General features: G+C 54.2%; 1 protein-coding gene across 2 annotated transcripts; it reads right to left on the bottom strand.

Annotated features, from left to right (window-relative positions):
* Positions 1-8,266: 8,266 nt before the first annotated feature.
* LSM4 (LSM4 homolog, U6 small nuclear RNA and mRNA degradation associated) lies at positions 8,267-21,968 on the bottom strand. Of its 2 annotated transcripts, none has more exons than XM_047776564.1 (5): positions 21,847-21,968; positions 16,853-16,894; positions 14,111-14,209; positions 11,029-11,212; positions 8,267-8,908 (listed from the first exon to the last, which is right to left on the bottom strand). In XM_047776564.1, the coding sequence occupies exons 1-5, from the start codon at positions 21,847-21,849 to the stop codon at positions 8,817-8,819; spliced, it is 420 nt and encodes a 139-aa protein (XP_047632520.1). In that variant the 5' UTR covers positions 21,850-21,968; the 3' UTR covers positions 8,267-8,816. The 2 variants fall into 2 exon arrangements, with proteins under 2 accessions (XP_047632520.1, XP_047632521.1); XM_047776565.1 differs by lacking the exon at positions 21,847-21,968 and adding an exon at positions 21,537-21,560.
* Between the last annotated feature and the right edge of the window lie 1,044 nt (positions 21,969-23,012).

Genomic DNA, 23,012 nt, shown 5'->3' with positions numbered 1-23,012 from the left:
GAAGAGCCTTGGGGTAGAGTGAGGAAAGAGGAGTTGAGGAAAGTGGGGTGGGGGCAGAAATCACAGGTGCAGCCATGTCATCAGCAGTTGGGATAGGGGGTAGTGGGAGTCCTTGCCAGACTGGGGGAAGCTGCCTCACTGTCTTCACCAGTTCTAGAGGATGGAGGGAAGGTTCACGAGGCATAGGGGCTGCCCAGGGTTACAGGGATACCCTCTGTGGCTCCCTGCTTCAGTCCATCCCCCTATCACCCCCTAGCTCTTTGCCCACTGCTACCATCCAGCCACCCAACCCTTGCTGTGATATTCCCTCACCAGCCACTCTCCAGCCCCCGTCCCAAGCAGAGACTGGAGACCCTCCCTAAGCTGTCTCTCCATCCCCATTGGGCCCCTCACTCCACCACCTCACCCCATGTTTGGCTGCAAGCTCTGCACAGAGGATGTGGCTTAGGAGGCAGAGAGGCTGACAGAAATGAGAGAAGGTGGGCATCAGGGTCCTTGAGCTCTGCCCGCAGCCTGGGTAAAAATAGCTGCCCCCTCTGCCCCTGCCCCCAGTGAGGAGGCGGCAGTGACGTTGGTGGCTGCAGTGATGGGGGATGTGCCCGGAGGAGCCTGCAGGGCCCGTGTTGCCATGGTGATGCTGACTCAGAGGCAGAGGCAGGTAGCGGCATCTGGTACCCGGGCCGGCCCGCCTCTGCACTCATGGCACCCTGCCCAACCCCCACCACGTAGCCTCCACTCCACTCATCTTTTGAGACTAGAGAGAGGTGGATGAGGCACCAGGGCAGCTGGATAAGTTCCTCCACTAATCCCCATCCAATCACCTACTGGAAGATGGGAGAGGATGTTCTTGCTGCACTGATCTGGGTACCAGGTCTTCCTGCCTCCATCCACCTGTTGTCCTGTTCATCTGTCTGTCCGTCCATCCACCCACCCGCCCATCTGTCTATCCCTCTGTTCATTCATCCACCCAACATTTATGGACCACCTACTGTGGTGTCATAGCACACCCAACATTTATGGACCACTTACTGTGATCTGGGCTGGGAGGATGTAGGTAAAGACCCCTGGCCACTTGAACCCAGGCCTCAGGATATGGAGGCCCCTTCTCTTCCTCCTGCTCCAGTCTCTTTCCCTCTTCCTGCATCTTTTCCTCTGTCTCTCCGTCTCCGGATACAGCCCGGACCTTCCCCATACCCCTTAGGCCCTCAGCTGCTGTCCACAACTTTCTTCCCTCCTCACTTATTCCACTCCAGCCACATCAGTCTCTGCACTTTTCCCTCCAACACACCAGCTTATTCCCACCTCAGGCCCTTTGCACATGCTGCTCTCCCTGCCTGGAAGACCCTTAGGATCTTCACCTGGTGTTAACTCATTTAATTCTTAGTTTCCTTATCATCTCTCTATCCCATCTCCAGAGTGTATATACATAAGAGATGGCCTGTGGTTCCTTCAGTGGCCTGTCTGCCTGTCTGTGCCTTCATTACCTCAGGTGTGAAATGGGTAAATCAGCATGGTGATTACAGTACGACTTTAGAGTGGGGATGGGGATGAAGTGCTTAGAACTGTGCTTGGGGAATTCCCGTCGTGGCACAGTGGTTAACGAATCCGACTAGGAACCATGAGGTTGCGGGTTCGGTCCTTGCCTTTGCTCAGTGGCTTAATGATCCGGCGTTGCCGCGAGCTGTGGTGTAGGTTGCAGACGTGGCTCGGATCCCGCGTTGCTGTGGCTCTGGCGTAGGCCAGTGGCTACAGCTCCGATTTGACCCCTAGCCCGGGAACCTCCATATGCCGCGGGAGCGGCCCAAGAAATAGCAAAAAGACAAAAAAAAAAAAAAAGAACTGTGTTTGATGCCAAGCAAATGGTCAACAAACAGTTCAAATGTCCATGAACTGATGGAGGAGACACAAAATGTGACCCATTTATACAATGGAATATTATTCAGCCAAAAAAAAGGAATGAAGCACTGATACACACTACAACATATATGAACCTTAAAAATATTATGCTGGGGAGTTCCCACTGTGGTGCAGTGGGTTAGTGATCTGACTTGTCTCTGTGGTATTGCTGGTTCAATCCCTGGCTTGGTGCAGTGGGTTAAGGATCGCCACAGCTGTGACGTAGGTCACTCAGATTTGATCCCTGGGCTTGGGAACATCCATATGCAATGGGCATGGCCGAAAAAGGCAAAAAAAATATGCCGAGTGAAAGAAGCCAGACACAAAAGGCCGTGTAGTATATGAAAGAAGCCAGACACAAAAGGCCGTGTAGTATATGATTCCGTTTATGTGAAATGTCCAAAACAGGCAAGTCCATAGAGACAGAAAGCAGATCAGGGGTTGCCAGGGGCTGGGGGAGGAAGGAATGGATATAGAGTTTCTTTTGGGGGCAGTGAAAATGTTCTGGAACTAGAAACAGATGACCATTGTACAACATCATGAATATATTAAATGCCACTGATTTGCTCACCTTTTTTTTTTGTCTTTTTTGTTGTTGTTGTTGTTGCTATTTCTTGGGCCGCTCCCGCGGCATATGGAGGTTCCCAGGCTAGGGGTTGAATCGGAGCTGTAGCCACTGGCCTACGCCAGAGCCACAGCAACGCGGGATCCGAGCCGCGTCTGCGACCTACACCACAGCTCACGGCAACGCCGGATCATTAACCCACTGAGCAAGGGCAGGGACCGAACCCGCAACCTCATGGTTCCTAGTCGGATTCGTTAACCACTGCACCACGACAGGAACTCCTGATTTGCTCACCTTTAAGATGGTTGATTTTGTGTTAGCGAATGTTATCTCAATTTTTTTTCTTAAAGGACCTTGGGTAAAAATGAAGTGTGGACTTCAGGTCAACTTGCTATGTCTCTAAGACACCCAGAATGCACCTTCCCCAGGATCTTTGCACCTGCTATTCCCTCTAGGCTTCAGATGACCAAGGCCAGACCCCAGTAGGCCAAGTCACAGTCCCACTCCAAATTGCTCCCCTCACTTTCCCTCAGCCACCAGAAAGGTCACATGGCTGGGTGGGTGGAAGGAGCGTGCCCAGGAGGCTGAGTGTTTAGAATGCTATTTGGGTGCCTTGGAGGGGACAGTCTGCTTCCCTGGGGGAGGGAGAAGGACTTCTCACCTATGTGGAGTCTCAAAGCAAGTGGATGGGGGGAGATAATAGAATTCAGTCCAGCTGGGAGGCCTGTCCTAGGGGCCTGCTTCCCCACAGTCTTGTGAACACAAATCACAAGAACCATTTTCTAATTTTTTTTTTTTTTGGTCTTTTTAGGGCTGCACTGGTGGCACATGGAGGTTCCCAGGCTAAGGGTAGAATCGGAGCTGTATCCGCCAGCCTACACCACAGCCACAGCAACACCAGATCCGAGCTGCGTCTGCAAACTACACCACAGTTCACGGAAACACCAGATCCTTAACCCACTGAGCGAGGCCAGGGATCAAACCCACAACCTCATGTTTCCTAGTTGGATTAATTTCCCCTGTGCCACGACGGGAACTCCAAGAACCATTTTCTAATTTTTAAGGAAAACTGCTGAGTAATGAAGATCTCCCTGGATGGTGTTGCTGTGCCCAGCCTCCCCCTCCAGGAACTGAGACTTCTGGGGGTTGTGGAAAAGGCTTCACCTTTCCAGAGAGTTCTGGGAGACCCTTCCGGAGTCTCTCCATGGTAACAGGGAGAGAAGGAGACCACCTCGCCACCATCCACGTGAACCTGGCACTTGGGGACATCCCACAGCCTTGCTCCTCAGGGACACTTAACATGCTGGAGGGGCACAGGGTGGAGGGACAAAGCCATGGGGGCAGGGTGCTTACAGGGATCATTTTCAAAGGAACAGAGCAGGGAAGGAGGGAGGGGAAGATGCATGAGGACGCGCCAAGTATTTTTAGGCGCTGAATGCAGCCCTGAAATATTTCCACGGCCACTCCCGAGAGTGAGCTGGGTGACTATTTCGGTGCCTGGTTCCAGCTGAGGCGGGGATGCGGTGGGGAGGGGGGTGAGTCACAGCTGGGTAGCTGGGCCCAGACCAGGAGGGGGTTCTCAGAGCAGGACCAGGAGCCTGTAAGGTGACCTCTCTCACTGGCCCAGGCCAGGCATCTGCTGCCGGCCTCCAGGACACAGAAGACAGTGGCCTGACTGCTACCTATGGCTTGGTCTTCCCTGGACAGTGAGCAAATCATGCTAACCCCACAGTTTATGGCAGTAACTATGGCCCTGCGGTGAGGTTTCGGACGCTCCACAGGTGCTCAGTGAAGCGCGTCTCCCAGATGTTTTCAAGCATGTATGGAACACTGGCTCTGTGTCTACCAACCACCCTCCCTTCATGTAACCCTCCCAACAATTCCTGCAAGATGGAGTCCCCTGCTGTCCATGCTGACCAGTAAGGAAACTGAGGCATAGTAGGGTTAAACTCACCAGTACTCTGTGCTTTGAAACTTGTCCTTCAACTGAGGCTGTAATCAAGGGAGTGAATTTTTTTTTTTTTTTTTTAATTTGACGGCTGAACCCACAGCATGTGGAAGTTCCCGGGCCGGGGTGGAATCCAAGCCCCAGCTGGATTTAATGCCACAGCTGCAGCAAGGCTGGATCCTTTAACCCACTGTGCTGGGCTGGGAACCAAACCCACTCCTCTACAGAGACCTGAGCTGCTAGAGTCAGATTCTTAACTCCCTGTACTATGGCGGGAACTCCCAGGGAGTGGATTTTAAAGCAGGTGCTGGAGTTCCTGGCGTGGTCACTGCTGTGGCATGGGTTCGATCCCTGGCTTGGGAACTTCCACATGCCATGGGCATGGCCAAAACGAACAAACACACAAAAAGCAGGTGCCAGTGGTGACTTCATATCCCCTCAGCCCCACCCTGCTCCTAATTCCTATAGCTGAACTGAGAGAAGGTAAATAGATCCTTCAAGTTCAAGGAGGCGAACTTGGACTGAGGAGGCTCTGGAGCTGTGTGTCCTGGGGATGGAGGTGGCAGTTCCCATGAGCAGACCTGCGTGGCACATGCTAGACTGATGTTAGTTCACGCCCCTAGGTCTGTTGGTCCTCTCTGCCCTCCCCAAGCAGTCCACAGAAGCTCAGGAGCTTTGTTCTTGCTGTTCCCTCTACCTGTTCCCTGCTCTCTTCCCAAGGCCAGCGGTTTCTCATTCTTTGGGAACTGCTTTGATCATGTCTCCCTTTTACTCTGTGAAAAGGGCCATCACAGCATTCTGAGCTTCCTGCAGAACAGTGAGCCTACCTGCCTTGGGCTTCATGGCACCCCTGCCCCTTCTCCCACCACCTCTGCAGCTTTGACCTTGGGCTGAGCCCCCGCACTGCCTCCTCCTGGTCTCTTGGCTCCCACCCTTGCCTAGGTCTACCCTGGAACCTTCTGTGTCTTCCCATCTCCTTCAGGATCTGCAATTGCCCCATTTCCTGTGCCCTCACTTAGCTCCTGTCACCCACTCCGCACAGGGCCTTCCTTTGCATGGAACACTCTTCCCTGCATGGCTGGCTCCCTTGCCACCCTCAACCCTTTTCTCAAATGTCACCCCCCCTAGCCTGCTCTGACCGCCTCTCTTCCCCATTCTTGCTTTCTTCTCAGATTGTTTGTTGCCAGCTCACCCTTGGGGAAGGTAAAGGCCACTGTGGCAGGGTCTCTCTGCTTAATTCATCGCTGTCTCCAGTGCCTGTGATGGGGTTATGGCTCCAGTTTCTCTGTCCCCAGCCAGCCCTCTGCTCCTGTTGCGGCAGGTAGCTTCTCCCACTGAGATCATCTGAGTGGACATCAGACCATCTCCTGTACCTGCCACAGGCCAAGCAGCCCTTCATCCAAAGAGATGTCAGGGGACACAAAGGCATGTGCTGAAGCATGAGGGACACACACGCTGCTGATACCGGGACATGCAGACCCCAGCGTCCAGCTGGATGGGTGGGGAAGACACCTGCCATCAAGGACACCTAGAGGAGGTGGGAGGCGGCAGGCTCAGGGCAGGGCTTCCGGGTGGAGGTGCTCTTGAGGCATTGGGTGAGCCCAGTGGAGGAGGAATCAGTGCAGAGGTGTATGCGGGCACCGACGACACAGGAAAGCAAGACATCTTCCTAGCCACCACCAGCCTTGTGGGGCTGCTGCTTGAGGCTGCCGGCTCCTCCAGGTCTCTGAATGGACTCATGGCCCCAGGTTGAGGCAGCAGGGCCATCCAGGCTGGCCCTGTGGAGCTGGCCCCAGGCTGAGTCACACCTGAGTATGTGACCTGACCTGAAGCAGCCCTAGCAAACTCCAAGGGGAGGAGGTCTGGGACCCACAGGAACCACCTACACTTAAGGGAGCCCTCACGCTGTGGGTCACACACCAGTCAGCTGATAACGGGTGCAAATCCCTGGGGACAGACCAGCAGAAGGCCAATAAGACCGAGGCGTGGTATGGGAACTAGGCCAGTGCTTTTGGTTTCTCTTCTTGTTGAGGGGGTTGAGGCTGGTTTCTTGAAACCAACCAGCAAGAAGACTGGAAAACCGGCCCTCCCGACACCCGGCTCCGGAAGACGGCGCCTTCCGGAAGCCCAGGGCACCTAGGCAGCCAGGGCTGGGGAAGCGGCTCACGTCACCGGTGGGCAAGGTGGGGACTGGGCAGCCAGCCCAGGCTGCCCAGCGGGAAAGGTCAGGGCCGGCTGGCCCTGCAGGCGGGAAGCCACGATTACGCACGCCCGCCTGGGATGTGTCCCAGCGCGGAGACCCAAGACCCTGCCTGGGCTGGGAAGGGGCCCTAGGGAACGTCTGAACATGTTCTTGGTCCAGGGCTCAGTAAGGGAGGAAAAACCAAACTGCAAAGAGCAGGAAGGGGCGGGGCTTCTAAAGGGCTTCCCATTCGCAGCCAAGCAGGACTCGCGACCCAGAGCCCCTGATTTCATCAAAGCCTCACCATGGAGAAACCCAGCCCCCAAAACCAAGGCCCCAGAGGCCATTTTGGGATTCTTTGTCCAGGGCGATGGGGGAGGGGAGTTATAAGCCCAGCTCTCCCTCTCCCCATCCTTCTCTTGTTGCCCCTTCAGTCCCATCAGCCGGACCCCTGCACAGCCCACCCTACCCAGGACTCCTGCCCACATACCTGATAAGGGAGGGAGGTTCTCAGGGTCACTCTCAGGCCCCACACCCCAGTCCCCAACCTGTATCAGTGTTGCTTTGTCACCAGACAAGGATTCAGGCAGCAGCAGGTCCCTAGAGGGCGGCCAGGGGGAAGAAGCAATGATGGGGGTGGGGGTGGGGTGGCAGGGAACCTCGATCTCCAGACAGGATCTGGCTGAGAAATCTTTTTTTTTTTTTTGTCTTTTGTTGTTGTTGTTGTTGTTGCTATTTCTTGGGCCACTCCCGCGGCATATGGAGGTTCCCAGGCTAGGGGTTGAATCGGAGCTGTAGCCACCGGCCTACGCCAGAGCCACAGCAACGCGGGATCCGAGCCGCGTCTGCAACCTACACCACAGCTCACGGCAATGCCGGATCGTTAACCCACTGAGCAAGGCCAGGGACCGAACCCGCAACCTCATGGTTCCTAGTCGGATTCGTTAACCACTGCGCCACAACGGGAACTCCTGGCTGAGAAATCTTAATTCAGAGATCTCCAGGATAGTGAGGCCAGCCACTGCAGATCTGAGAGTGGAGTTAGTTCTACAGGCACCACCACCTTTTCTTCCAATCATGCCTCAAAACCAGTCTCAACTTGGTGACAGTAGCAGTTGCACCCACAGGAACTGGCCTTCTAGCACCAGGCTGTACCTGTGGTTCCGAGGAAAATTGGTCAGTAGACCTTATCACCGGAAGCATTCTGCACAAGCACTGGCTCAGCATCTCAAGTAAATCACCAAGTTGTGGGCAGGCAATGCCCTGACTTGGAGAGGAGGTAAAAGGTTGACAAAAACTCTCACAGCTTCTCTCTCGGGAACTCTGGTGTGTGGATGGTGCTTGCAAAACAGGGACCGAGGGAGGAACACTGGTGGTAACGCTGGGCACTGTCGGTGTCATGCTGGTTCCTGCCTGGGGCTTCCTCCTCCACCTCCCCGCGACACCCACTCTCCCTACAAAGGGGGGAGGGTCCCCTACTGCCCAGACACCAGTACTGCCTTTTATCTTTTGTCAGAGGACATTGAGGGACGTGGGAACCAGAGTCCCGCTGAAATGCTTCCCCTCAGCCAGAGGCCACAGCCTGCAAAAGGAAACTTCTTTCATGGGGCTGTGATTTCCTGAGGATATTACCTACTACATGTGCCCAGGGGTTCCAGAGGAATTATGGTTTTGGAGTTTGTATTTGTTGTATTTGTTTTTATTTTTGTAATACAAAGAGGGAGAGAGGAGGAGAAGGGATGGGGCCCAGCATCATCCCAGAACAGCTTCTAGAGCATACATTTTGACAAGGCAATTTCGGGGTCTGTGTTTCAGGAAACTCTCCAGGCTGTCAATCTCAGTGCAAAGAGCTTAAAATAAAGACCTCCCGTCTGCTCACCACACGGGGATCTAACACAAAATGCAGAACAAACCTGTTGGGAAAATGCCTGCCCTTAAAAGAAGAGTGAGTGCTGTAAAGATGCATTAAACAGAATCTTCCAGGAATCAAGTGGGCTGTGACGTCACAAACCCAGAAGCACAGAATAACATTTCCAACTGTAGAACCACTAGCTAAAAAAAGGGGGGAGGATCGCTAGATGACAGGCAGGGGGTCCTCCCCCAGATACCTGCCTCTTCTTTTTGTGCTGGGAAGACTTATGAACTGGAGAGTAGAAAAGCGGCCTCGGGAGTGGGAGCAGATGCCTGGTGATTTCGGCTCAGTCTCTGGGGAGCAGAGGGGGTGCTCACTGTTTCCCCGCCTGTCTGCCCGGCTTCTTTTCTGGCTGACCTCTGCCAGTGCCTGGGATCCCACCTCGGCCCCGGCCACCAAACACACCTGTGGAACAGAGAAGGAGCAGGGGTGGTACTTCAGCAGAGCTGGCCGGGGAGGTCTCACTGTGGACTGGGACCGGGAATTGGAACCCTTAGAATACGGCTAAATCATCTAAGCTTCCACCTCTCTAAAATGGGACCAGTGACTATACCAATGGCGAGGGCAGGCTGAGAATCTGAGGTGGAGCGTCTGACCAGGGCTGGGCATGAGTAGGGCCCCAGAACATTCTCAGTGTGATGAGGGCCAAGATCAGCCCCCCAGGGGTGCAAAGGATGCCAGGGAGGACAGAGGTTGGCACCAAGTCACGCTGGGGCTTGGGGTAGGCTTCCTGGAAGAGAGAGGGCTGGGGGCCAGGGCTGGAGGTGGTCGTCAGGACAAAGGAGGGGCTTCCAGGAGGAACATGAGCTAGGACCAAAACAAGGCCTGCACTCAGCCCAGGAGGAGGGCAGTGACCTCCAGCTGTGAGACTGTGTCAGGGGACACAGGCTTTCCTTGCTCTACCACCACTTACATCTGGCCCAGGAGAAAAACGATCGGGGGTTTCTGTGTGTCCGGCCCAGAGGGAGCAGGGGAGCTCCGAAGTCTGAAGCCAGAGGTGGGGCTGTTTGCAGACCCCTTTTTTTTTTCCTGTCTTTTTAGGGCTGCATCCATGGCATAGGGAAGGTCCCAGGCGAAGGGTCAAATTGGAGCTATGGCTGCCAGGCTGCGCCACAGCAAGGTGGGGTCCGAGCCACACCTTCAACCTACACCGTAGTTCATGGCAATGTCGGATCCTTAACCCACTGAGCCGAGGCCAGGGGTCGAACCTGTGTCCTCATGGATACTGGCTGGGTTCACACTGAGCCACAACAGGAACTCCCCAGAAGACCTTTCACATGGTACAGGCGGCACTGCTGTGGGAGGTGGGCAGTCGGCAGTAGGCCGTGTCCAAAAGTGTCTCAGAAGGATTAAGGGCAGCGTGGGGACAAAAGCCAATGCTGGCAAGTTCTGCTAACCTCATCTCTCACGGGGCAAGACCAGCTGTGCCAAGCAGAGCTTGGCCATGTGGGGAGTCCTGTGAGATTTCCACCAGCCATTGAGGGCCCCGTGGCCGCCCTGTTCAGAGCCATGTGAACAAGCCTTGCTCTCCCCGTCCTCCTTGCACCTTCAGGCAGTTTACTCAACAGTGGAGGCCCCCAGTGTGAAGAGCCTAGCCCTCAGGACAGGCCCTGAGATCCTGAGGGCCCTGCTTACACCCAGGCCTTGGCTACCCTCCACCTGGACTGCCTTCTTGTCCTCATCCTCTGGTTCCTTCCCGTCAGGGCCGGCTCCTGTGTCCTTCCTGGCTCTGCCTGAGAGCGCCCAGGGCAGGCCCTGGGCTGGGCACGCAGGAGCCCCCTTCAGATGAAAGAGACAAAGCCAGATAGGTCCCTCAAAGAACAGGAGCCTGGCAGCGGGGGAGGCAGGGAGGGGTGGGGTCTGCAGATGGCGTCTGGGCTCAGGCCCCAGCTGACTGCTGAAATTTAATTTTATGCCAGATTTCTAGTCTCAGGATGGTGTGGAGGGAATTGATCACAAAGGCGTGACCTTGGCTTTGTATAAAGAAGTCGCATCAGGGAAAGGTCCCATGCCAGGCCAGGGTCCTCAGCAGCAGCCCGGTGAGGCGGGCACTGGGAGCCCTCTCTGCGGAGAGGAAACTGAGCCTCGGAGAGGTGCCCAGAGCACCAGGAAACACAGGCAGGGCTCGAGTCCCAGGTCTGTGTGGGTGCCACTTGCGTCTGCTGGACTGGACCTGGAGCTAAGGGAGCACCAAGAACCGGGGTAGGAGGGCCCAGGTGGGTGGGAGTCAGCATTGGCCACAGGGCTCAGCCTGGGCTCCCAGTGTTGAGGTCATGGGGCAGGGCAGGCGGCAGCCAGCAGCATCAGCTGTTCCACAGAGGAGCCCCATGAGTCACAGCCCCCCAGCTCCATGTAGGAGGGGCTCAGAGCCAGGCCTTCAGCATCGTGACGGCACCGGCCAAGAATGTCAACACTGGGCCGGGACAGATGCCACGTGCTGCACTCGCCCCCCCTCCGCCCGCCCTGCCGTGGGGAGGCCCCAGCAGCGCAGCCTGCTAGGGGAGAAGGGCGGAGAGCAGACCTACCTCTTCCAGCACCCCCCATACCACGGCCCTTTTGCTGCTTCTGCTGCTGCAGGCCACCGCGGCCACGGCCCTTGGCCACCACCTCCTCCTTGACCATGTCGATGATCTCGTCAGGGATGCGGAGGTACTTGATGGTGCTGCCACGGATGTAACACTCGGGCATCCGCCAGAATTTGTCCCCGTCCTGCGAGGGGTGGGGTGGGGTATCAGACCTGTGTTGGGGTGGGGTGTGGATAGATGCTGCAGGGGCACCTGGCATTACCCTCAGTCTGCCAAGTTCTCTGTCCTGGACGCAATACAGGAGGGGCCACCCCCCAGCAGGATCTCTCTGGGCCCCTGGCAGCCCTTCACGCCTGAGGGAGGGCGGGGTGGGGCCGTGTGAGAAGGCCTGTGTGTCCTTGGCCTATCCTCTGGTGTAGGATGCAGCCCAAAGCCCAGAAAGGGGTGAGGCTGTCCCATATGCCAGGTGCTGCCACAGCCAGATCCTTCCTAAATTCTGCCCCAGCCTTCCAGAACTCACCTTCTGAACCCTCTCTACGTGCCCTGACTCCTTCCTTCACCCAAGTAGCTCATGACGGGGTCTGAGCTGGGCACAGGACACAGGTGAGCAGGATAAAGACCTTGTGTGATGGATGAAGAGGGCTGGGAGGCCAGCCAGGGGAACCTCCAGGTGATGCCAGTTTTCAGGGGAGCTGATGGAGACTAAAAATGAGGGAACTTGTCTTTTTTGTTCTTTTTTTAGGACCATACCCGAGGCATAGGGAAGTTCCCAGGCTAGGGGTCGAATCAGAGCTACAGCTGCCAGCATACACCACAGCCACAGCAACACGGGATCCAAGCTGTGTCTGCAAACTACATCACAGCTCAGGGCAACAGTGGATCCTTAACCCATTGAGCGAGGCCAGGGATCGAACCTGCATTGTCAGGGATGCTAGTCAGATTCGTTTCTGCTGAGCCATGATGAGAACTCCAAGAGACAAGGGGACTTGTAAAGCCACAGGCTCACAAGCAATGCCAACCCTGTGGTTCTTAGGATGCTGACTATCTCCCCACCACCCACACTACCACATACCCTGTGACCAGCACAAGGCCTTCCCCTGACCCCGCCTCCTACTGCCCTTGGGCAGGAGCCCAGGGCCTCATCTATCAGACAGCTCTCCGGCCCCACCCCTGCTGCCCCAAGCCAGAAGCCGGGGCAACTCTCCACCCCCAGAATCAGACCAAGACATCTCCCTGCTTAGATCCCAATCAGAGCCCTGTTGGCCCAAGGACGAGGTCCAAACTCCTCAGTGTGGCTCCAGAGGGCCTGAGATCCAGCCCCACCCTGGCCGCCCTCTCTTGGCACTGAATGCGCCTTCCAGATGGAACTTTCTGGAACATACACAGTGGGCTTCTGGCCCCCAGCACTTTGCACACACACTGGTCCCACATTTTTGTGTCTAACTCCAGCTGCCTCCTTGAAACCCCCGGTTCTCTTGCATGACACTCGTCAGCAGTGCCTGGGCCACTCGAGCCCAGCCCAGTGGAGGCACTCGATGGGGACAAATGGAATGTTTGAAGGCCAACTCTTCCCAGGAACACACAGAAGAGCCCCCAATCCATGCAGGAACCTCAAGAGGCCTCGGAGCATTCCTTTCCCAGAAAGGCAGGCAAGGGGCCAAGTCCGTGGGGATGCAAAATACAGCCAGACAGAAACTGATTCTGTGGAAACTCAGGGCCAGGACTGGGGCTGGCCGCTCAGTGCTAGCTTTTCCCTCAGCCAAGGGCAGGCCAAGCCCAGCGTGCTCCCTGTAGAACAGGGCTTACTCTGCTTTCCAAGGGGACAGCTAAATGCCTCCCAACCCTTGCTCTCCCCTGTTTTCTCAGCCCCCTGGGGTCTCTGCATCCAGCTGTCAGCTACCCAAGGGAGGGAGGGGCCACCACCATCACCTGTTTATAGATGAGGACGTCGGATGCCCTGAGAATGTACCTCATACCAGCCTCTCCTCCCAATTGCTGGCTCACAGAGGGGGACTCCTCAGGGGGAGCCATGTGTCCAGTCTCAGCTGGCCCCGGAGGCCAGACTGACATTGCCCTGAGACCCAGTGATGGGTTCCAGGTCCCCAGAAGCAGACATAGACCTACTGGCCACGTGCAGAAGGCCACGTGCTCAGCAGTACTATCTGCCACCGCCACACTGGAAATGCCCAAACACCTGCCACCAGGAGCACAGTCCCAAGAAGTAGGGCACAGAGCTGAGCAGGCAAGGGGAGGGGGTCATGCTCACCTGTCTGCGTTTTTTGGGTGTGAAATATCCAGGGCAGACCAGGGGAAAGAGTGGCTGGCATGGAGAGCCCTGGGGGCATGCTGCCCACAGCTCAGTACAGCCCCACCCTGGCTGGGCCTGCCAGCAGCTTCCGCCCCTGAAGCAAGGTAAAAGGAACGCTCCAGCAGAACCCACTGCAGGTTAGTGGGATGGAGTCCTGCCTTCACCACTGTCCTTGTCCTCTTCCCTTTGTGGATCATCCCAGGACAGGGAAGGCCTGTGACCCTGGGACCATTGTCCCCAGCCCTGGCCCTGCCCTTCCTGGTTTCAGGCCTCAGGAGAAACAAACCCCCTGGTGGCCTGGCCATCCCACAGCAGCACCACCATGGTCCGCCCGGAGGGCAACATCCACAGTCAGCCAGGACCAAAGGCAGCAGAAGATGATGAGGCACCAGAGGGTGGGGGATGGGGGGGCAGCTCGATACCTGCCAGGCAGCATCCCCACAGGTGCAAAGTCCAGGGCACTAGAGGAACTAGGAACCTTGTCCGTCAACCTTCCACACCACCCAGTCCCTCGGGCCCCGCCCCTCCACAAGCCCCACCCCCACAGGATGACCAGCCGTAAGGGCTGAGGTATGTCCTGTTCCACTCCTCCCACAAGGCCCAGGGAGAGGCCTGCAACCCCACTTGGAAGCAAGGACTCTAAGGCTCTGTAAGCCCTGGGTACAAGTGCACATTCCTGGCCACATAGTTTCCATGCTTCCCTACCCCCATCAGACCAGCGCCGCCTGAAGGCCCCCGGGCATTGGGTGCAGAGTTGGGGTGCAGGGCACTCACCCTGGATGTGCAGATCACCTCACGCAAGTTGATGTTCATCCAGTTGTCACAGCTCACCAGGTGCCCATTATATGTCTCCCCGTTTTTGAGCTCTACCAACTGGAGAGAAATGGGTCCGTCAGTCTCAGGCCCAAGGAAGGTGCAGCCCTACCCTAAGAGCTGGTGACCCCCACCGAACCTCATTCAGACATGTCCTCAGCTGCTCTTAGGACTCAGTGGCTACAGCACCCAGCACCCAGGCCTCCTCGTCAGAGGCCTGTCTTGCTGGGCAACGGCCTCTGCTTTCACTGTACACTTTGCTAGGCACTGCAGACTTCCTGCGACGAAAACCGTTCTGTTTGTTTGTGGGGGAAAAAAACCCCACAAATCTTTTTCTTTTTAGGGCCGCACCCGAGGGATATGGAGGTTCCCAGGCTAGGGGTCAAATTGGAGCTGTAGCCACTGGCCTACACCACAGCCACAGCAATGCCAGATCTGAGCCACATCTGCAACCTACACCACAGCTCACGGCAACGCCGGATCCTTAACCCACTGCACGAGGCCAGGGATCGAACCTGCGTCCTCATGGATGCTAGTCAGATTCATTTCTGCTGAGCCACAACAGGAACTCCAAAACCCAGGAATCTTTAAAGGAACAAGTATGGTTAGGGTAACAGGGTGGCTAGGGATAGCACGTGTGTAAGCTTCGGTGGTCTGGAAACACTGGTTTTCACTGCAATAATTACTCATCTATTTTGATGTGTTTGGGGAAAAGCACATCATTTTAAAGACATGTTACTGCTGGGAAAAGGCAAGATTTAAAAAAGCATTGGGGGGTTACAGAAATAAATAAAATAAAATAAAATAAAATAAAATAAAATGAAATAAAATAAAATAAAATAAAATAAAATAGAATCGACTCAGCTACTTGCCCAAGAGAAATGATGGTATTCATCTATGGAAAAACGTGTGCATACACGGAGGCTCACAGCAGCCAAAACATTCAGATAGTCAAAAATGTAGAACAACCCTAATGCCCATTACCAGTAGACAAATGGATAAATAAAACGTGGGGTTTCAATACAATGGAATTATCACCTGGCCATAAGGAATGAAACCCTGACACATGCTACTACGTGGAGATACCTTGAAAACTTCAGGCTGAGTGATGAGTTCCCATCGTGGCTCAGCAGTTAATGAACCTGACTAATATCCATGACGGTGCAGGTTCAATCCCTGGACTTGCTCAGGGGGTGAAGGATCCGGCGTTGCTGTGAGCTATAGGTGTAGGCCAGTGGCTGCAGCTCCAATTAGACCCCTAGCCTGGGAACCTCCACATGTCACAAGTGCCGCCCTAAAAAGACAAAAAATAAAAAATAAAAAATAAACTTCAGGCTGAGTGAAAGAAGCAAGACACAAAAGGCCACACAGTATATGATCCCATTTACAGGAAATGTCCAGAATAGGCAAATCCAGAGACAGAAAGCAGATTAGTGGTTGTCAGAGGCTGGGATTGAAGCGACTGCTACTGGAGACCAGGTCTCTTTCTGGGGTGATAGGATTGCTCTGCAACTACATCGAGGTGGTGGCTGCACAACACTATGAATATAATGAATGTCCCTAAATTGTACACTTTGAAAGGTTGAATTGCATGATTTAGGAATAGCACCTGAACAAGAAAAGGAAAGACTACAGAACACACTGACAGACACCACACTGCACCATGAACAAAAGCAGCTTAAGGAGTTCCCGTTGTGGCTCAGCAGAAACAAATCCGACTAGGAACCATGAGGTTGCAGGTTCGAGCCCTGGCCTCGCTCAGTGAGTTGGGGATCCGGCATTGCCATGAATTGTGGTGTAGGTCACAGACATGGCTTGGATCCCGCGTTGCTGTGGCTATGGCATGGGCTGGCAGCAACAGCTCCAATTCAACCCCTAGCCTGGGAACCTCCACATGCTGCGAGTGTAGCCCTAAAAACCTAAAAAAAAAAAAAAAAAAAGCAGTTTAAGGAATGCATATTACATGATTTTAAAAAATCATTCACAAAAAGAAAAACAAATTAATTCACATTCATACACACAAACACCAGAGGTCTAGCTGTGTATATATCAAAGAGTAGTTAAACTAATAGGAAGATTAATGGAGAGGGGCTTTTACTTTCTATGAATCTCTAGTGTTTGATTATTTTTTTTTTTTGGTCTTTTTGCCATTTCTTGGGCTGCTGCCGCAGCATATGAAGGTTCCCAGGCTAGGGGTCAAATTGGAGTTGTAGCCGCCAGCCTACACCACAGCCACAGCAACATGGGATCTGAGTCACGTCAGCGACCTACACCACAGCTCATAGCAATGCCGGATCCTTAACCCACTGAGCGAGGCCAGGGATCGATCCTGCAACCTCATGGTTCCCAGTCAGATTCGTTAACCACTGAGCCACGATGGGAACTCCACTATGTTAAAAAATTTTTGGCCATGCCTGCAGCCCGTGGAAGTTGCCAGGCCAGGGATCAAACCCGTGCCACAGCAGTGACCAGATCCACAGCAGTGACAACACCAGATCCTTAAACCATGAGGGAACACCATATTTGAGCTTTTTAATAAGCCTGTATTACTTTGATCAGCAGCAGGTCCTAACATGCATGGGAAGGAGAACAGGACAAGCTGCTACTCTATGGACAGGGAGGAAGCGGGTTTGGCTAGAGACACCTGACCCTTTGCCCAGTGTCCCCACTGAAACTCTCCATCCCAGACCAGTATGTACTCACCATTGGGTGATTCTGAGCTGTTTTCAGCAGCGACAAGGGAAGCTGAAAGGCGAACACAAACACATGACTTGTCTGTTTCATTAGTGCTGTGGGCCCCCCCACCCAGGCAGGGCTGAGACTCCAGTCCCAATATTAGGGGTGCAGGAGCACGCACCCCACGACAGAAATGCCTTCTCCAAACTCTGCCCAACTCCAGGAAACACACATTTAGGACAGAAAAGTCTCAGACCCCTTCCCTGCCAATCTCAGAGGCAGCTGCCCTCTGGTCTTGGTACTGACCATTCTGGACATTTCTTTGTAGCTGCAGATACTCACACCTCTGATGATAGCACCAGCCCTCTGTGCTTATCAGCAGCATCACAGCACACAGGTCCTGCTGTTGCTTGTTTTTTGACATTTCTGAGATGTATCCATGTTAATACACACAACTCTAGCTAGCCCTTTTGTTTTCAGCACTGTAGGTGGTTATCATCACACCCACTTCATGGATGGGGATATTGCGGCTCAGAGACTGAGCTTGGGTTGACCCCCAACAGTCAGCAGCCAGCTCATGCTAGGCCCACGTCTGAGGTGGGGGTGGGGACAGCCCTGACTGAACCAAGAGTGAATGGGCTAGGCACAATGCAACTGGGAGTCCTCGTGATCTGAGGAGGCCACATCTTAGCCCCCGTTCAGAGAGAGAAATTGAGCAGGTGAGAGGAAGAAACATTTCAGAAAAAGTCTGTGGTTACCACAAGGGCCAGGAGACAAAAGGATGGAATTTAAAAACCCACCCAGATAAGGTGAACCTTCAAGATAGTTCTTTTTCCATTATTACTGATTTTATTTTTTTGATCTACTCGCAGCATGCAGAAATTCCTGGGCCAGGAATCAAATCCATACCACAGATGTAACCAGAGCCACAGCAGAGGGCAGAGGCAACGCCAGATTCTTAACCTGCCGGAACATGGGAGTCCTGAGTTTCTTTTTTTTTGTCTTTTCTAGGGCCACACCCGCGACATATGGAAGTTCCCAGGCTAGGGGTCCAATTGGAGCTGTAGCTACTGGCCTGTGCCAGAGCCACAGCAATGCCAGATCCAAGCCGTGTCTGCGATCAACATCACAGTTCACAGCAATGCAGGATCCTTAACCCACTGAGCAAGGCCAGGGGTGGAACCCGCAATCTCATGGTTTCTAGTTGCATTCATTAACCACTGAGCCACAGTGGGAACTCCCCGAATTTCTTTTTTTAAAACATATAGTGTAACTGGGAAAGAAATCAGCTCTTTTCATTCTGGGAATGCAAATCACAACCCACATGCTAGACCCTGTCTCTGGGTCTCCAGAAGGGTGACTTGGATGGGAGTGCCTGGGTCCAAGGTCCAATGACAGCCTATCCAGTAGGGCCAGGTGAAGGTTCTAGACCAAGGGCCCCACAATATGGGACAGTGTCTCAGGGAGGATGACACCTTGCCCTAGCGACTTGGGAATTCTAAGTTGGCCTGACCCCCCAGAGTTCTTTGCAGGAGAGCTCCAGCCCACCCTTCACACTCCCAATAGGGGGCAGCCACTTCTCCAGGTGGTGGGGACCGTAAGGCCTCTCTGTGAAGAGGCCCTCCACCCCCAGAGAACGGCTCCCTATGGAAGGGCTTGGGGTGGGGGTGGCGGATGCCACATCCCACAGGCCTTCTCTGAGAAGAGCCACCTGGGGGAGATCCAGCAGTGGCAGGAAGCTGGGCCCAAGCCCACTTCCTGCACTGGCTTCCTGGAGGGGCAAGATAAAGAGGAGGAAGGCGCCACGTGGAGAGGTGGCTGGTCCCAGAAGGCAGCTGGGGGTCCCCACGCAGGCAACACACAGCCCCTGCCCCCTCCTCTGGAATGCATCTGTCTGGAGTTCCTGTTGTGGCACAGTGAAAACAAATCCAACCAGTATCCATGAAGATGTGGGTTCGATCCCTGGCACTGCTCAGTGGGTTAAGGATCCGGCGTTGAAGTGAGCTATGGTATAGGTCACAGACACAGCTCTAATCCCGCGTGGCTGTGGCTGTGGTATGGGCTGACAGCTGCAGCTCCAATTCCACCCCTAGCCTGGGAACTTCCATATGCTGCAGGTGTGGGCCTAAAAAAGGAAAAAAGAAAAAGGAACACATCTGTCTGATGCTGCCTGAGCACAGCAAGCTGTGGAAAAAGAACAGGAGGCTCAGATACGCATGCGGGAGCCACACAGCCAGGTGGTATTTTATTATAGAGAAGCTCAGGGTTTTCCTGGACAAGCCTGTTTGCTGTGTCCACAACGGGAATCTGGACCAGGGCAATGACACACTTGAGTCCTCCTCCCAGATCACCGGAGACGGGGACAGGGCCAGGCCAGCCCCTGTCCTGGAAGGTGAGAATGAAAATGGACTGTGTGGAGAGGTGGAGGGAGTAGGAGTAGCACAGCCAAGGCCCCTCTAGATGAGGTACCAGCAGCTAGGAGGGACACCCAAGGATACAGAGCAAGGTCTGGGTAAAGCCGGGGAAAGCAGACTGATGCCTGTTAGCAGAAGACCCACAGATGTCCTTTTATGGCATACCTTGCCTTCAGGCTGTCTCTCTCAAGCTACCATCCTGTCCCAGCTACCAGTAGCACAGCCCTGGAGGACCCACAGCCTTTGCAGCTGTTGCCAGCAGTGTGACCTCAGAGGACGGCAGCGACACAGATGGAACCAGCACCTGCTTAAAACCCTCCCCTGCACACCCGCTCCCTCGGCTAGCCACAGAGCCAGGCCTGACACGGCTCTAGCAAACTGGCCCGCTCACTTCTTTACACCATGCCTGGTGCTGTTGGTCAAACTTTGTTCCTTGGTTCCCTCTACCTGGGGTGCCCTCCCCCAGGCTGGTGACTTCTGCTTCAGCCAGCCCCTCATTATAACCCCATCAAGGGAATGAGGTTTCCACCTGGGCCACCCTCTGCTTCTATTATAGGGTATAGCCAGTCTCTAATTAACTTGTTTATTTATTATGTCTCCCTGGCTAGACTGGAAACACCAAGCCTCTTGCTAGACTGGAAAATTCAGAGGGTGTGGACTTTGTCCAGTGCTGAACACTGGGCCAGGCACATGCAAGGGACTCAGTAAATATTTGCTGACAAATATAGCACATACCACCCAGGGAGGCACTCCAGGCAGGGGGTGGTGACAGGGGTGGGGTGGGGTGGGGAATACTTGCCACACCTCACAAGACAAGGAAAAGGAGAAGCTCAGGTAGGGAAAGGTGGCATTGGGACAGCCCTCCAAGACTTCAACAACCGCAGCAGTGGTCATATCTACTTCCTTGTTCCCAAACGATGTTGGAGACAAAGGCCAAAGGAAGAGGAGGATCCTGGTGAACTTGAAAGCGAGGGGTATGCTGGGGTGGGGGAAAGCATGAAGGTGCCAGGGATACAGGAGAGGGCAGATCACCCAGTTCAGGGGGAGCAAGGGCTGTGTGGAATTTGGAAAGTCATAAAAAGCTTCAGGGAAGAGAATTCTTTTCTCTAGCCTTTCTCAGAACATCTGGGGTCTGGCCCTCAGGTCTAGGTCCATCCACACCTAGATACATTTATTTATTTGCTTTTTAGGGCCGCACCCATGGCACATGGAGGTTCCCAGGCTAGGGGTCGAATTGGAGCTACAGCCACCAGCCTGCGCCACAGCCACATGGGATCTGATCCACATGTGCAACTTACACTACAGCTCACAGCAACACTGGATCCTTAATCCACTAAGCAAGGCCTGGGATCAAACCCCCAACCTCATAGTTACTAGTCGGATTCGTTTCTGCTGTGCCACAACGGGAACTTCCACGACTGGATTTAATGGTGTCCTGAGGTTCCCAACTCAGGAAGCTGCTGATCACCCACTCCCTCACCCAGACCTTGGCTTGGTTTCCACCCCACCCCGACCACAAGGAACAGGCAGTGTGTAATGCCTTAGCCACTCCTGAACACGCTTCAGAAGGTGGAAACAGGCCTAATGAATGAATCTGTACTTTGCACAGACACTGTTCTAGGCTCTGGGAATATATGAGGATAAAACAGAGATCCTGTCTCCATGGAGCTTAACAAATGGATTCTTCCACAGACCAACTCTACCCTCCATAGAGACGAACAGAGAGAACGAAGCTGCTCCCTTCTCTCCATCCCTACAATGACCAGAAGAATTACTGAACCCTCATGGTCAGCTCCGAAAAATGTGCAGCGACCATCTTAGAGGACTCGAGGGCTGATGGGCCAGGTTCTCTCCCAGCTCAATTCCTCTGTGTGGGCCTCCATTTCCCTGTCTGTCACTCACTGGGGACACAGGCACGCTGGTTTAGATCTCCAACTTCCACAACTTGTGAGATGGCATGGCCCTGGGGAGACTTCCTGCCAGGGCCTCGATTTTTTTGTTTTCTAAACTGGGATACGGTTAGCCCATCCATGGCTGAAAACGCTCCCTCTTCCCCTGGAACCATATGCTGTGTGACCCCGGAAGAAGTTAACCCTGCTTTGGGTCTGCTTTTTAGTCTGAAAAGGAGAGGCATAGGAGGTTGCGCAGCTAGCATTCTAAGGGCAGTACAACCCCCGAAATTCCCCAGGTTGGCTGAATTTGAGAAAGAAGGCCGGCCCCCTACTGCCTGGTGCTCTAGCTTTACTGTCAGATCGGGTCGGATACACTGGGAGCCATTTCCCCGTCCGAAAACTCACTCTGCTGCCTTCACCGGGCCCTTCCGCAGGTCCCCTTCCTCTCTGGCCTCAGTTTCCCCATCTGCAAAATGGGAAGCCTGCTGCCAGACTGCCATACTATGATTTCACTTCTATCCAATCCCAAGCTCCCCCGAGACCGACGTGCTTGGTGTCCTGGGAGAAGCTCTTCCACTCTCCGGCCTGTTCTCCCCACCTTGGGCGAAGGGGCAGGACTCAAGGCCCAAATTACAGGCTGGCTCCACAACGCCCCTGAACCAACACCCGCCCGGAGGGCCCTTGGCGGCCGGCTCCCCTGTCGCACCGCCCTCACCATGGTGTCGGCGGGGACTAGGCTCGTGGGCTACTTCCGCCGCCGCCGCTCACGTTCCCGCCGGTAGCTGCAGCTCTGCGCGCCACTAGGCTGAAATGGAGTGGCAGCAACGCGAGCCAGTCAGCACGGGGCTCATGGGAAGGCCAACCAATCCACGCGGAGTAAGGCAGGCCTATTAAACACGAGGGGCGGGGCGGGCTGCGGTTCCTACCGGAGAAATGAGAGGGAGAGTCGTAAAGTGCCGCTATGAGTGCTGCAAAAGGGGGCGGAGCAATGTGCGCCGGCGCAGGAGGCCTTGTGGGTAAGGGCGCCTGCGCAGGTGCAACCTTCAGTGATTTTCCGGGCTCCACGCTGTGGGCAAAACGGGGTAGTGCCTCCAATTTCCAAATGGAGGAATGGCAGCTCTATGGTTATTGCCATGTGTCCCTTCGAGCTCCTACTCTTCTGATTCTCTTTATTGTAGTTGACCGTTATCCAGGGCACTTCTTTTGATAGGCTAGACGTTCCGGTGTGAACCTCAGTTTGCTTCCCTTTGAAATGGGCTTAATAATAGTGTCTGCTTTAGAAGGTTGCAATGAGTGCGAAGCGATTTATGCCTTGTAAAAGAAGAGTGCCAGGCACGTACTGAGCACTTGATACACGGACATGCAATAAATATTTATTGAGCATCTACTACGGGCCTCCTCCTGGAAACACAGAAGAGAATAAACCAGACAAAACTCCTGGCCCTCCTGAGGTTTAGGAGCCCACCGGGGAGGCAGACTGTAAACAAAATAGACAAATGTATTAGTTTCCTTGGGCTGCCATAACAAATGATCAAATTGGGAGGTTTTATTTTTTTTATTTTTATTTGAATATTTTTTGCTTTTTAGGTCCTCACTCACAGCATATGAAAGTTCCCAAGCTAGGGGTCGAATTGGATGGAGCTACAGTTGCCTACACCACAGCCATGGCAATGCAGGATCTGAGCAGCATTTGTGGCGTACACCGCAGCTTCCTTAACCCACTGATTGAGGCCAGGGATTGAACCTGAGTCCTCATGGATACCTAGTCTGGTTCCTTACAGGAACTCCAAACTGGGTGGTTTTAAACAATAAAACTTAATCCGGAAGACTGAAATCAAAGTTTTAGCAGAGTTGGTTCTTTCTGAAGGATCTGAGGGGCAA

Source organism: Phacochoerus africanus, chromosome 4 (genome assembly GCF_016906955.1).
Source record: "Phacochoerus africanus isolate WHEZ1 chromosome 4, ROS_Pafr_v1, whole genome shotgun sequence".
NCBI classification, from domain to species: Eukaryota; Metazoa; Chordata; class Mammalia; order Artiodactyla; family Suidae; genus Phacochoerus; species Phacochoerus africanus.
The sequence above is the reverse complement of the archived record's forward strand: the minus strand, read 5'-3'. Positions and strand labels throughout refer to the sequence as shown.